Genomic DNA, 16,742 nt, shown 5'->3' with positions numbered 1-16,742 from the left:
CATATGCCATGTACTTTGAATTGCACTAAAGTGACCACGTTTGTTTGAGACACCCCTGATAGAGCTTCCAGTACTACAGCAACAAACAAACCACCACTATATGGCAAACTGACAAGACATGTGACAGCTATGTCAAGTGCCAGCAGAGCCACTGGGAGTGAACAGGTTTCAGCACAGCTTTCTGACTAAAATGAGTCTCTGAAGAAGAGTTCTCATACTCGCATTTATGAGGAGGGAGTGGAAATCATATGCAAAGTGTGGAAGCATTGTCAGCCCAACAGTGAAGGCCCAGTGAATAGAAGCATACTATTGTCATATATAGTTCAGGAGGATGGGCCCCTTGAGTCAGAAGGTATGCAGCTGTGACTGATGAAGAGCTGCTTTCTCAAAGAACAGTCAGCCTTGATGATATGAATGGAGAAAACCCTGTGAGAGAGCATCCTTCTGGATCTCCATTTGCTGATGGTGCACAGCTATAGCAGAAACAGCTGCAAAATTTGCTAATAATCAGAACTAGCAATGTACGCAGTATGAATCTAGGAATTAGATGTTGTAAAAAATGAAATGAAACCCCAAAATATTGATATCCTAGGCTTTAGTGAACTGAAATAGACTGACACTGACCATTTTGAGTCAGAAGATTCTATGATTTAGTAGGACAGGAATGACACAATGAAGTGAAATGATGTTGCTTTTTTTGCCAGAAAGAATATTTAAAGATCTTTTCTGAAGTACAGTGCTGTCTGTGATGAGATTCTATCTATCTGCATTCAAGGAAATCCAATTAGTACAACTATCATTCAAATTCATGCACCAACCACAAAAGTTAGCGATGAAGAAAGTGAAGACTTCTACCAACATCTTCAATCCTAAATTGTTCAAACATGCAACCAAGTTTCATTCCTAATTATTGGTGATTGGAATGCAAAAGTTGTAAATGAAGAGGAAGGAACAATATTTGGAAAATATGGTCTTGGGGAAAAAACAAAGCTGGAGATCAAATGCTAGAATTTTGTTAGATCATTGACATTCATCTCAAACACCTTTAAAAAAGTACAGAGGTTTCCATTTCCTTCATTCAACTTCCCTTTAAAGTAAACATCTTGCATAACCATGATACAATTATAGAAACTAAAAATTCACATTAGTACAATACTCTTACACTGCCCTACACACTTTATTTGTACTTCACTAGTTCCTCCACTGATGTCCTTCAGTTCCAAGATACAATATTAGATTCCACATGGCATCTAGCAGTCATATCTTTTTAGTCTTTTTCAATCTGTGACAACCTTTTAGTCTTACCTGACTGTGACACTTTAAAAAGTTACTAATCAGTCATTTTGCTGAGTAGTTTTCAATTGGACTTTGTCTGTTGGCTTATTAGTCGATTGTGATATGCATTTTTGGGACACAACTACTACAGAAGTGATGTGTCCTCTGTGTATCATGTTGTTGTTAGTTGTACTGGATTCACCCCCCCCCCCCACTAATGGCAACCTTATGTAGAGTGGAACAAACTGTTGCTTGGTCTTGCACTATCTTCACAGTTGTTGGTATGCTAGAGTCCATTGTATTGGGTCACTGCATATTTTGGGTGCTTACCAGCATTGTAGGAGATAATGTTTTTTATGATCCATAGGGTTTTCTTTGGCTAAAGTATTGAAGTTGATTGCCAAGGCTTTCTTCCTCAAACATCTTTTTACATCAACAGAAACTATGCATGTAGTCTTCTTCAAACCATACACACCGATAGTAAATTGGCACATCTGTGGGAAAAGATGATGGAGAAGCTCAATATGAGCAGTTAAAACCAGACTAGGGTCTGACTGTGGAACAGGACCACCAATTTCTCATATATAAATTCAGGGTGAACATGAATAAACTTTTTAAAAGACCAGGAGAGGCAAAATATGACCTTGAGTCTACCCCACTCAAATTTTCAGAATGTCTCAAGAACATATTTATTGCATTGAACACTAATGACAAACGACTCGTTGAGCTGTGGGAGAACATCAAGAACACCATTCATGGATGTGGTTGTTATATAATTGTTTGTCAATTTGAGAGGATTAAAAGTGAAGGGGTAGAGTCTAGTCTGCCAATGAAGTCATAGCCAATGAGGCCTCTGTGTAGGCAGAGCCTTCTCCTGATGATTCTGGGAACTCCAATATTCCTCCTTGGAGGCGGGAGACACTCTCTCTCCTGGCTCACTCCTTGGGAGACATTGCAGCTGACAAGACTCATGGAACTATGCTATTGCCCTGAGCTGAAGGAATCACATGGAGCCCCTCCCAATGCTGACATACTTAGAACACCACAGGATCACCCACTGACCTGTGACTTTCCTGCATTTGGCATCATTGCATGTGTTTCTTGAGTCTGAAGATGTCTTCTTAGATTGGTCATATGGGCTAATATCAGACTTATGGACTTGATGTGAACTGGCCTGGGGTGTTTCCTCAATATTAAGTTACTCTTGTATATAACACTCTTTCTTAAACATATGAGTGTCTATGAATTTGTTTCCCTAGTCTACCCAGACTAACACAATGAAGAGAGCAAAAGGTCACTAAAAAGACAGGAAAAAAAGAAAATATCAAAGTGAATGTCAGAAGAGACTCTGAAATTTGGGAGAAAAGATGGATTGAAAGAATTGAATAGACACTTTAAAAGAGCAGCTCAAGAAGACAAAGTATTATAATGAAATGTGCAAATATCTAGAGTTAGAAATGAAAAGAGAAGAATGGATTCAGCATATCTTAAACTGAAAGAATTCAAGGAAAAACTCAAGTCTCAAGTTGCAATACAGGAAAATTCTCTGGGCAAAGTTTTGAATGATGAAGGAAGGATGGAAAGAATACTGACTCAAAAAAAATTAAAAACAAAAAAAAGAAAGAATACTGACTCATTGTACCAAAAAAAATTAATGAAGTAAAAAGAACAACAATAAACATCTGGTCAACATTCAACCACTTAAGATGATAGCATATGAGTAAAAACCAGTGGTGCTGAAGGAAGCAGTTCAAGCTGAACTGAAAGTATTAGCCAAAATCAGGGCACAGGGATGATGGAATATTTATTGAAATGTTTCAGCAGGCTGACTATGCCAGGAAATTTGGAAGACAGCTACTTACCCAAGTAACTGGAAGAGATCCATATTTTGCACATTCCAAAGAAAGATCACCCATCAGACTGCTCAAACTATAAAACTATATCATTGATAACACACGTATGTTAAATTTTGGTGAAGATCATTTAACATGGTTGCATCAGTACATTGACAGGGAACTGGCAGAGGTTCTGACTGGATTCTGAAGAGGACACGGAATGAGGGAATTCATTGTTGATGTCAGATGTATCTTGGTTGAAAACAGTGAGGATCAGAAACATGGTACCTTTGTTTTATCAACTACACGATAGCATTCAGCTTTGTGGATCATAACAAACTATGGAAAGCCTTGAGATGAATGGGAATTCCTGAATACTTGATTGTGCTCACTTGGGACTTATACACGGACCAAAAGGCAGTTGTGCAAACAGAACAAGAGGGTACTGCATGGTTCAAAATCAGGAAAGGTGTGCATAAGGGCTATATGCTCTCACCGTATTTATTCAGTATGCTGAGAGCAAATAATCAGAGAAGCTGGCTTATATGAAGAAGAATGTAGCATTAGGATTGGAGGAAGGCTGATTAACAACTGTTGATATGTAGAGGACACAGCCTTGCCTGCTGAAAGTGAAGATGAATTAAAGCACTTGCTGATGAAGACCGAGGACTGTAGCCTTCAGTATGGATTATGACTAAATGTAAAAAATGACTCAAATCCTCACAACTTGACCAGTGGATAACATCGTGAATAATGGAGGAAAAATTGAAGTTTTCAAGGATTTTTTCTTGCTTGTATATAAAATCCATGATCATATCAGTAGTTAAGAGATCAAAAGTCATGTTGCATTGGGTAAATCTGCTGCGTAAAACTTCTTTAGAATATTGAAGATGAAGGATATTATTTTGAGGACGACAGTATGCCTGACCCAAACCATGGTATTTTCAATTGCTTCACAGGCATGAGAAAGTTGGACATTGAATAAGAAAGACTGAAGAAGAATTGATGTGCCGGCAAGAATATTGAAAGTACCATGGACTGCTCAAAGGACCAGCTGATCTGTCTTGGTAGACATACAGTCCGAATGCACCTTAGAAACAAGGATGATGAGACTTCGTCTCATATATTTTGGACATGTTGTTAGGAGTGACCAGTCCCTGGGGATCATCATGTTTGATAAAGTAGAGGGTCAGTGAAAAAGAGGAAGGCCCTCAATGATATGAATTGACACACTGGGTGCAACAATGGGCTCATGCACAGAAACAATTGTAAGAGTGGCAAAGGAAGGGGTAGTGTTTCATTCCGTTGTGCATAGGGTCACTATGATTCAAAACTGACTTGATAACACATAACAATAACTATATCCATGAAACTTATGAGAAATCTCCTGCACGTATGATGATATTTTGAAAACGGTCAGGTATTCTAGTGGTGAATATTTCAAGGTGGAGTTGCCCTGATCGCAATGTGACTGGAATCAGTTTCACTTTATGAGATTTAGATCAGCCTGTTATCGTAGCAACTATTGAAAGGGATATCTGCCACCCAGGGAGGCTGAGATGAGACAAAAAGGTTGGCGTTAGCAGCTAATATTACATTAGCTGTGCAAGATTGTCCTATAAAAAGCTGTTTGCAATAAACAGACCTGAAACTATTTTTTGGCTTTTCTTTTTTTGCTGTTGTTATTAGTTTTCCTTTATTGGTTTGTTTTGCTTTGTCTTGTTTTTGTGCTTATTATTGTCTCTGCATATCTATCTAGATAAAATAGGAGGGATGAACAATCTGGAGGAGAAAATAATGGGACGGATTGTTCCAGGGGACATGGGAGAAGGAGACGCAGGGGAAAGGAAGAGGAGGTGCCAACAAACTCAGGGACAAGGGAACAAGTGATCTAAAATTATTGCCAAGGGTAATGTAGCCCAGAGGAATTACTGAACTACTGAAAGCCAAATGAAGGCCAAACATGGTAGAGGCACAAGAGGAAAGTAAAAGTAAATAGAGGAAACAACAAGGAGGCAAAGGACATTTATAGAGGTCTAAATGCAGTCATGTACATATGTACATATATTTATCTATAATGATAGGGACCTAATTCTATGTATATATATTTATGTTTTAAGGACTAAGGCAGCAGATAGACATTGGGCCTCCACTCAACTACTCCCTCAATGCAAGAACACTTTGTTCTAATACCCTAGCATTCTGTGATGCTCTCATTCCCTGATATGATCGCTGAAGACCAAATGGGTGCATAAGCAAATGTGGTGAAGAAAGCTGATGGTGCCGGACTATCAAAAGATATAACATCTGGTGTCTTAAAGGCTTGAAGATAAACAGGTGGCCATCTATCTGAGAAGCAACAAAGTTCACATGGAAGAAGCACACCAGTCTGTGTGATCATGAGGTGTTGATGGGATCAGGTATCAGGCATCAAAAAACCCCAAACAAATAATCATATCCATGTGAGTGAGGGGGAGGGTGCAGTGGAGATCCAAATCCTTATCTGTAGACAGTTGGACATTCCCTTAGAGAAGAGCCACAAGGAAGATACAAGCCAATCAGGGTGCAGTATAGCCCCGATAGAACATATAACTTTCCTCTAGTTCTTTAATGCTCCCCCCTATTATCATAACTCTAATTCTATCTTACAAATCTAACTAGATTAGAGTATTTACAATGGTACAGATAAGAGCGTGCAACACAGGGAATCCAGGACAGGTAAACTCCTCAGGACCAATAATGTAAGCAGCGATACCAGGAAGGTAAGGGGAAGATAGAGGGACAAAAGGGGAACTGATAATAATGATCAACCTATAACCCCCTCAGAGAGTGAAAAACAACAGAAAAGTGGGTGAATGGAGAAATTATAAATTATCAAGGGTTCATGAGGGAGAGGGGTGTGGAGGGGAAAATGAGCTGGTAACAAGAGCTCAAATAGAAAGAAAACGTTTTAAAAATGATGATGGCAACATATGTACAAATGTGCTTGATACAATGGATGGCTGGATGGATTGGGATAAGAGCTGTAAGAGCCCCCAATGAAATCATTTTTTAAGCTGTTTGATGAGGGAATATACAGATCATTGACTTGATCTGCTTGTTGAACTTGAGCAGTTCCAGGAATTCTGGCCCTCAGCAAAACTTTCAAATTGATAGTTTATTACAATAGCCACAGGGGCATTAAATAATATGTAAATTATGCACTGAGGTCAACATTAGATATTTGAGACGTTGATGGTTTGTCTATGCCTCGCAGAGGCCATCAACTTGAGACTTGGCCTATGTGTTTTAAATTCTTTTATCTAGCAGGCTGTCGGGTTTAAATGAATCAGGTCTGGAGCAGTGGGCTCTAGCCATGCCATCTGTACTATAGGAATGAGGATCAGAGTCTGGGCATAAAGGAAACTAGCTCAACAACCATCAACTTAAGGATGAAACACTGAAAATAACGAAGTCAAGGCCCTCAAAAACCTTCTGAGATTTCATACGTATACTGTCATAGTTATATAATCTCTTGTCAATGTAAGGATTAAAAGTTTGGAGATGGAATCTAGCTTGCCAATCACATCATAGTCAATGAGGCCTCTGTGTGGGCATGGCCTTCCTCTGAGCGTTCTGGGAATTCCTGTATTTCCTCCTTGGAAGGAAATACACACTCTCTCTGCTCCCTCCCTGAGAAGTGCTCTACTGACAAGACACATGGCACTATGCTGATAGATCCCTTGCCCTGGACCTGGAGGAGTCACATGCTGCCAATGCTGAGATACTTACACCGTCACTGGGTCCACAAGATTTTCTACCCACTGGTTTGTGATTGTCATGCTTTTGGCGTTATTGCTTGTGTTTCATTAGTCTGAAGAGGACTTTAGAGATTGGTATCAGACATATGGGCTAATATCGACTTATGGACTTGATCTGGACTGGGCTAGGATGTTTTCTCAGTATTCAATTGCTCTTGATTATAAACTTCTTTCTTATACCCATATGGGTGTGTTTCTTTAGTCTACCTAGTCTAACACCTATACCCAAACCTGTGTCTGAATTCCAGTAAGGTAATCTTGTGAAGGATGCTTTGGTGAGGCAGCATTGTCATTTATCTGGGGGGAAAAATCTCCTCTGGCTGGTATGATTAGTAGCGGGGCTGCCTCTTGGGAACTAGGCATTTTCTGTAGTATTATATTGCTGGGGAGGCAGCAGCAGTGGTGGTCGTTAACCCATTAGTGAAAATTTTCTTTAATTTTGTGAATCTATCAGGACCAACTTTCACTCAGCAGGGCAGGAGGTACTAAGGAGATAGAATGTAGGATCAGGGAAATTTCAACACACACTCTGTGCTGGATGCACAATATAGATAGTTCTGCCCAATGCAAGTATAGTGAGTAACCGTGTAATCCTCTCTAAACTATGACAGCGCACATCATAGTTAATAGTATTTCTATATTTAAGATTAGGAAACACAGACGTAGAGTTAAGCAAACTTGCCCCAAACTGGAGAGCTTTACAGAAACATAGTTTCCAATTTAAACATAATTGGCTTACTCTGAAGCCAGTTTGTCCTTTCATCTAGTATATATTACCTCCTGATGCGTGAGGGGAGTGACCTAAAGACAATGTTTCTATGTCAACGTTTTTTGTTGTTGTTGTTTTAATCTTTACTGGCTTCAAAGAATCCTTTATTCTGCTAGGTGACAACTTGGAAAGCATTTGGACTATCTCCATCGATTCAAAGAATGTGTGCAGATACCAGGTTGTTCTTCAGCTGGAATATTTTCCAATTCCTAGTATCCTCTTTAATTTCCACTTCCTGGGCAAGGGGGAAGAGAGAAACAATGTGCAGTGAAAAAGAAAATGTTTTGAGTTAATTACATATGAACCTTCCCCCAAACAACAATAGAAAATCACATTTTCCTTTGAATAAAATAGTGGGGGAGGGGAGGTTTCTTCTGTATGCCTCTCCACTATATGAATGTACAGCAGCTTACTTTTCATTTTACTTCCCCTTCAAAATGCCCAGAGGGACCATACTTTGTTTAATGACCTTCAAAATGATTCTGTAGAAATCTTAGGCTATCAGAGTTGGAAGCAAGGCGAAAATAATTGTGGATTATTATTGTATGACGACAGTAGCAGCTGGGCTGGGCTTTTTTCTTCTCAGTTCAGACTTTCTTCTTCATTTTCCCAGAAACCTTATATCCCAACGTTTAACTCAGAAGCAAATCTCATATAGGTGATAAACCTTGCCAGACATGGTATGTAATATAATTTCAGACAAACCCTTAACTGTTCTCTAGAAAGACCCTAGAGGGTAAGGCAGCCTTATATCTCAATGCCCTAGATAGGATTACTTTTATTTACTCCCTGACAATATGTGGGTAGTTAGTTATATTGGACATAAAGCAGGAATAGCCCTTAAACATTATACATGTGAACTGAAGAACCAGTTTTTATGTTTTTATATTTGTTAAAATTTCTGCTAATATAAAAATAAAATAGTTTTTGTTATAGTTAAAAACTTTTAAATGAGGGGCTTTGAGGGACCTGCATCAGCGCGAATGCCCATGCACACACACACACACACACACACACACACACACACACACACACACAGCCGTTGAATTGAGAGCCTGTGTGGATTTTACTTTTTCCGCAATTAGGATACGTACATATGAGGAAGAGAAGAGGTATATGCAAATGTTACATATACCTCCTATGATGAGGAAGAGAGAAATTGGGCTAACTGCTATTCACACACTCTGCCTCATGATTAATTTCTTTTCTTGCCTCGGTTGGTAGACTAAGAAGTTAAATGTTAAAACACATTTGCCCTTGCTTAATTAACACTCCTTTACAGTTACCCACTACACCAGCAATGATGTTTATTTAGCTTTGGCCTCTAATTTGGTTGGGCTTCTGACCACAAAATCCAAGGTTCAAACGCACCAGCTGCTCTGCCAGAGAAAGCTGAGGCTATCTTGCTCTTGTAAACATTTACAGTTTGAGGAACCCTTAATAGGGTCACTAAGTCAAAACTGACTTAATGACAGTGGATTTGATTGGACATTTGAGGTGAGAGGCAGATTTACTGGGATAGAATCTAAATTGTACCCTGAGAAAAGTTCCAAATGGTAAATCCACTTGTTTTAATATCCTTCTATGCATGCTAAACCCACTGTTGCTTTGTCTATTCTGATCCATAGTGACCTTCTAGGGCAGAGTAACATGGCTCCATATGGTTTGTAGGGCTGGAATCCTTACAAATGTTTGCCACGTCTCTCTCCCATGGAGAGACTGGTGAGGGAAAACACCTGCTTCTGGTTAGCAGCCAAACACTTGACCGCTCTGCTGCCAGGGCTCTTTTCTTAGGTCGTGATAGATTCTCATTGTCTGGGTCAAGGTGTTTAGCAATTCATCGTAAAGACGTTCCGTCCTGGTAGCAGCACTCTCTCACATCCCTATCATAAGAATAGGAAAATTGACTTTAACCACCAAATTTAATTATCTGGTTATACACGAATAAACTCAGAAAATAAGTGGATAATATTGTCATACTGTTACTATAAGAAGTGTGCCTTGGTTTTATCCTGCTATGTTTTTAAAGAGTTCTTCTTAAAGAGCAATTTAGGGCTAATTTTCCAGAAACTGTTATTTTCCACCCCTCCTCCTGACACAAACACTACCCCCCCAACACACACAGGAAGTAGTGTGCTTAAATGGATCCCTTGACAATGAGGAGGGAGTCTCTGGAGGAAATAATAGGTGTGTTGTGTGTGTGTGTGTGTGTCTTCCCTATAGGGAGTAATTAATGAAATCATTGTAGATTTGTTGCCAATGTAAAAGCCTGTTATGCATGTTTAACAATGCTCATAATATCCCCTGAGGTATATTATGTGGCTTAATGAACACTATCCTCTTAGGACTCAGGAAATAGCTCTGTCAAATAGAACGAACCAGGGCATTATAATAATATTTAGTGACTTTTCAGTTTCAATTAAACCTCTCTTGCATTTGGTACTATCCATGCTTTTCTATTTTTAAATATCTATATCTATATATTACAGAATTACCTTAAAGAAAATTTGGGTTCAGGTTTTTATTTATTTATTTTAATCATTTTATTGAAGACTCGTATAATTATGTTTTTTAAACATTTTATTCGGGACTCATACCACTCTTATCACAATCCATACATACATCTATTGTGTCAAGCACATTTGTACATTTGTTGCCATCATTATTCTCAAAACATTTGCCTTCTACTTGAGCCCTTAATATCTGCTGCTCATTTTCCCCCTCCCTCACCACTCCCCTTTCCCTCATGAACCCTTCATCATTCATAAATTATTATTTTTTCATATGTTACACTGTCTGATGTCTCCCCTGCCCTCTTCTCTGCTGTCCATCCCCCAGGGAGGAGTCTATACATAGATTCTTGTAACTGGTTCCCCCTTTCTGCCCCACATTCTCTCCACCCTCCAGGCATCGCCACTCTCACCACTGGTCCTGAAGGAGGCATCTGTCTTGGATTCCCTGTGCTTCCAATTGTTATCTGTACCAATGTACATCCACTGGTCTAGCCAGATTTGTAAGGTAGAATTGGGTTCAAGATTTTAAAGTAGCAATTTGTGTAATAGTTGTAGAGTTTGAATTGGGCACAGTAAGAAACCTTTGCCATGTTGCTTGGTCATTGACTTATTAGCATACATGTTGAAAAAGTAAAGAACCGATGAGAGTGAAAGTACTGGTTTGCCAGCACAAAGACAGAGTGATGTGAATTTTAATTGTTTCCTTTCTTGTAACTAATTTCTCGGCAGGAATGCAAGCCAAAGATGTGGAGAAGCATAATAATACAGAAAGGAAATGCTCTTCTTATCCAAGAAGTTCAAGAAGAAGATGGAGGAAACTATACTTGTGAACTTAAGTATGAAGGAAAACTTGTAAGACGAACCACTGAGTTGAAAGTTACAGGTAGGAATTGGTTCTAATGAATTATGGTACACGAATTTAAATATAATTAGGTTTGGGAAGAACATGTCTCCTACAAAGACCCACTTCCTTCACATTTAGAATTGACTTCAAATCAAACAAGTGGGGAGCCCACTATTAATAAGTTGCCCTAAGAAAAACAACAATGTGGGGAGTCTGGAATAAGGACCAAATTGCTGCATAACTGGTCTCTGCCTTTATAAAAGTTTCTTACTTCTTCAAAGCTTCACTACTTCTGACCAAGCTTCGCAGAAAGGTGTACTAGAATGCCTCTAGAATATTTCAACTGTTTGTAGAATCTCCTTTTAGGGGAGGGCTTCTTTACAATGAGATTATGTTGGGCTTTTCCAATGAAATCGTCTGGATGGCATTCAAATACCATTTTTACAACATTCCCCCATAAGTAAGTGATGAAGTTGTGAACATTAATGCGAGTGGCTGCTAACAAAAATGTTAGTGGTTCAAACCCACTCCGTGGCTCTGTGTGAAAAGGACCGTGTGATCCACTTCCATAAAGAGTGCATCTAAGGAAACACTACAGGGCAGTACTACTCATGAGATTATTAGGAGCTGATATTAACTTAAAAAAGTAAAACCAAACCTGTTTCCATTGGTGTGATTCTGACTCAGAGTGACTCTCTATAGGGTTTGTAGCCTCATCTTTTTCTTGGAGAGCTGCCAGTGGGTTTGCACCTCTGTCCTTGCATTTATCCACAATGCTCTTCATAGCAACAAAGTGACTCTTAAATGGAACAATCCAAGATAATAATGCACAATTGCATATTTTAAATCTGAAGTATAAGTGAATTGTGGAAGAGATCAGCTAAGGATATTTGTACTTATTAGAAAACATTAGGAAATCTTTTCAGAGACACAGATCTGAACCAAGTACCTTAAAAGACATCCTCTCCAGCGGGTGTGCTGGACCTAAGAAACAGGATGATAAATGTCTACTTGCCATTGTTCCTGAGCAAATCTTGATTGATTTCCCTATTAGATGTATACATATATGTGTATATACCATCTCATGTTGATACCAACCGGCTAGTTAATATTAATGTACTTTCAAAAATGCTAGAAATTGCTTATTTTAGATCATGGAAAAGTGGACCTAGAATTACTTGTTTGGGGTGTTATATAAGACATTAATTTACTTCCTTTAAATTTCTAGTCTACTTGAACTTCAATTTAAAATTTCATCTAAATATTATTTCAGGAGAGGGTCTCAAATGAATATGTCTCAGAATCATATGGAAACACCCAGGAAGGTTGATGATACCAAAGCAAACAAACAAACTCACTGTCATCAAGCCAGTTCTGAATCATAGTGATCTTATAGGTTTCAGAGCCTGTAAATCTAGAAGCAGATAGCTGCACATTGCTCCTGTGACTGACTGGTATAGATTTGACCTGTGACTTTGTGGTTATTGGGCCAATGTTTTTCCCACAGTACCACCAAGACATCTAGAGTGAAAATGAGGCCCTTTAAATAGAGGTTTTCGGGTTCCTCCCTCAGTGTCTAATTAAACAGTTGGCTAATTACAACATACTCTCACAATGTTAGGAATAGAGATTTCCTTCTATATTGTCTTGTTCTACCTAGCTAATCGTTTGCTAAACCAAGCTCATTGCTATCACATCAGTAAGTCTGGAAATTTGCCCTTTGGTCCAGGTGATTCTGTTACAGCCTATCTAAACAACATCTTTGAGAAACACTAGCTAAGGGGATGTTTGGAAAGAAGTCACAGTCATAGGACTTATTTTCCTGTGAGTAGGTTTGTTCACATTCAGAAAATAAACAAAACTAGTTTACATCAGCCTCAAATTGTTTCACTGAAAATCCTAAACTTATGAAAACTCAAGTCATTGGTCACAAAGGGCAAGCCAATAGAATGTGTGGGTAAAGCAAGCTTGACCTTTGAAAACAGCTATTTCTTAATATATCATTTAAATAAAAATGCACTGAGTACATGCCAGACATTGAGCTGAGAGCTTTCAAAAATAATTAAAAATATGTTCATTAGTTTCCTGAGGAAAAAGGTCATTATTCATGTATGAAGATGGTAACTTTTTGGAATTTATCTATGTGGTTCAAACTTTATGCATGATGCAAGTAAAACTAATGACTTTTTGGATGAAGATTTAGGAAATTTCCTTGGAAGGTTTATTGTGATTTTCAATATTTAGTGTTACATTTTGTTTTGTATTCTTAGTATTGTAAAAGTAACTAACAAATAGATATTCTCATAATTCCAAGTGTAAAACTGAGATTATTTCGAGTAGCAATTTATACCTGTTTATGGTCTTATTAATATATAGGCATGGGATAGGAATTTCAAACTAGGGAGTACAAAAGTATTATAAATTAATATATATAAAAAGAACTTAATATGTTTTAATTTATATGTGTAAATTAATAGAATAGACTGATTGACCTCTATATAGGTAGACTTTAAGATTGCATACTGCAGATAGGGGAGTTGGAAATGATTGTCAGATTTCAAAACGGTTATTTCTTGAGGGTTCTTTTTCAATGTATAAATCGGAGACACATTTCTGCAGTAAGATGAATGTTCTTCTGCGGTCTACAGGTGCCACTTGCTTTAACAATATCTATTTTAAAAGATTCAGTTTTTCAAAACTGAAAAATTAGAAGGCCATCATATGCTTTATAAAATGATTTTTTCCAATAAAAATGATGTGGCACAAAATTTCTGTAAATAGTTAAATGGTCCCACTTCTTAAAGTTAGGGTTTGATTTACATGCAACATTTCTGGAACACTTTCATTATATACATCATAACAGACCGTGTGATTTATTATGAAAAAAATTTCTTCCTTTGGAGGCTGTTGATGAGGAAGGAGCATTTTAATGACTCACAGACACGCAAAATAGCATGTTTGGGTCATTTTCAAAGGTGCCAACACCTAACAGTTTTAGTTCCCACAACATATTATATATAGGTGTTTGCTATCTTAACGGGCTTTTTTCTTTCTTACTTTTTCTCACATTGAATCTGTGGAAGGGCTAGTAGAAGTGATAAGGAGAGAAGGGAGGGTTGGTTACATGATGGTGAGGATGTAGAGGAGGTGATAATGGGAGAAGGAGGAGGAGAGGAGTGAGAGAGAGGGAATGAGAGAAGGCCTTTCTTGAGAAAGTCAAAAGGACTTCCATAAAAGCACACAAACAGGAAGCAAGTGCTAATTAATTTTATTTGGAAGGTCATTCACCATCTACCTGTAAATCATTCACAAAGACATCATTTTATTCAGCTCTTTAGAAATGTCCAATCGTTATTTATAAATAAATATATATATATAAATCTGGTTTCTGGTGATTATGGAGCTACACGTCTCCTCCTGATTGTTGCAGATTTCCCTTGGAATGCTTCACATATTTGGGATAATCTTTAACCCATTGGCATTGCAGTGCTAGAGTTAGAATGTGGGCATTGTTCTATGGATATATTTTAAAGATTTGCTGCTGGTTTTCTGTGGAGCAATAGAAGCTAAACAGTTTGGAAAAGCAAGGCTTGCTAAATCTGCAGTCTGATTTGGAGTCAGTCTTTGGTGAAGATGCTCAAATATATGGCTTCAGTAAGTGCTTTAAATTTTGCTTTACAAAGGTAAAACAAACTGCAGTGCAATGTATATGGTGTCATTTAGACTGCCTAATTTGTCAAAAATAACCTTTCTCTAGTATGGATAAGGGTAATTATTTACACATGAAGGAAAAAAGTTAACATTCATGTTGGAAAATGGGCTTTTTTGTGGCTCTGGTTCTTTATTCCTTTATGCCTCTACTGTTAATTCTGAGGCATTGGGGTGAGGGTGGGGACAGGAATAGTGAAAAGAGATAAATGAAGGGGAGTTGAAATAAGAAACCAAAGTGGAGATTTTGACTGAGTAGTGTCAATACAGCAAAAGATGGATCATCAACACAACAACAAAGGAATGATCATAATAGGGGCCCCAGAGATATAATTGGAGACTTGGTGGTGTAATGGGTGACACATTGGGCTGCTAACCTCAGGGTCAGCAGTATGAAACCAACAGTTACTCCATGGGACAAAGATGAGGCTTTCTACTCCCATAAAGATTTACACTTTCAGAAACCCACAGGAACAGTGAGCCTCTGTGCTGTCTATAAGGTTTCTATGAATTAGAATCAGCTTGATGGCGGGGAGATTTTTTTTTGAGATATCTAATATCAATGTGTATCTTGAACTTAGTTTTTATATAATTTTCTCATTTAATCTTCACAATAACTTATAAAGCTGGATAAGATCACCATTGCCCTTTTATAGAGAAGAAAAGGAAATTTAAGCAAGAGAAGAGACTTGTCCAAGTAATCTGATCTACATTGTGGCTTACTAATTTACCATTTGGCAAAGTAAAGATATGGATGTACACCTTTCGGATTTTCAATATGACTTTTTAACCATCATAAAACACAAATCATATTTTTACTAATGAAATGTGGATTATGCACCTTGAAAATAGATGTCATATTATTGGTCACAATGTCATTGAGTCTATTATCATGTTCTTTTTGAACTTCAAGAATTCCTTATTGGAATTATAAGGAAAAATTGACATTTTGAGGTTTAGTTCTTAGCTCTCAGAGATTATGTTCATTGAGATCGATATGAATTGGAAATCACATTGAGTCAGGCCTTGGTCAGGGTCATTCTAAGAGAGAAGCGAGGAATACTGACAGGAAAAGTGAAATGCATAAATGATGAAATTAGCTGTTTCATGTATCAGTACCACTAGATCCTACTGCTATGACGTATTGAGAAAAAATATGTATCATTGTGAGGTTCATTGTAGCTGTGAAAATTAAATAAGCAAATGGAAGGGTAACACAGAATAGTCCAGTTCAATAATGTTGCCCTAGTTCAGTGGTTCTCAACCTGAGGGCTGCGACCCCTTTGGGGGTCAAACAACACTTTCACAGGAATCAACCAATTCATAACAGTAACAGAATGACAATTATGCAGTAGCATTGAAAATAATTTTATGGCTGGGGGTCGCGACAACATGAGGAACTGTATGAAAGGGTCGTGCCATTAGGAAGATAGAGAACCACTGCCCTAGTTGGTAAAAAGCAACGAACACCTGGGTTTTGCAGGGCACTTAGTGCCTATATTCTTCTAATATGTACTTTAACTTTTGGATATGGAAATGATATGTAATTTAGAACACATCCTGGGCTTATTCAGCCACTTTTCCTTTCAGAGGAATCTGAGGATGCTAAGTTTCCAATAGGGAGGGGTGGAAAACATTGAGAGTGGAATTACTACCTACCAAGTGAGTAACTGGCTCTATTTGCCTCCTGCTGATAGGGGATAAAATGCTTTGGGGGCTGCTCTGCATTATGATCACAACGTGAAGTCACAAAGTGTTTCTGTTCGAGTTCCGGCGCATACATGTACAGGCGTGCTCCTAGTGCTATGGATTTAAACAGGCATTCAACAAATAATCATATGCTGGTCTTAGCCTTGGTCGAGTATCTGCACCAGAACAGGTACAGTCCTAACAGTTGCTTCTGAGGGGATCTGTTGGAATGTTAAATGCAAGAAAGAGAAGTCAGCATGGAAAGTTATGGCCTCTGGTTTTGGAGATTCCAAAGGGGTAATATCGATA

The 16,742-nt window shown here is 38.2% G+C and overlaps 1 protein-coding gene across 1 annotated transcript in view; it reads left to right on the top strand.

Annotated features, from left to right (window-relative positions):
- The window catches only part of IL1RAPL2 (interleukin 1 receptor accessory protein like 2), a 719,072-nt gene that overhangs the window by 60,945 nt on the left and 641,385 nt on the right, over nucleotides 1-16,742 (top strand). Inside the window, exon 3 of the mRNA XM_075538447.1 lies at nucleotides 10,922-11,075. Coding sequence (XP_075394562.1) covers nucleotides 10,922-11,075 — 154 coding nt within the window. The remainder of the gene's footprint in view (nucleotides 1-10,921; nucleotides 11,076-16,742) is intronic.

Source organism: Tenrec ecaudatus, chromosome X (genome assembly GCF_050624435.1).
Source record: "Tenrec ecaudatus isolate mTenEca1 chromosome X, mTenEca1.hap1, whole genome shotgun sequence".
Lineage (NCBI taxonomy): Eukaryota > Metazoa > Chordata > Mammalia > Afrosoricida > Tenrecidae > Tenrec > Tenrec ecaudatus.
The sequence above is the reverse complement of the archived record's forward strand: the minus strand, read 5'-3'. Positions and strand labels throughout refer to the sequence as shown.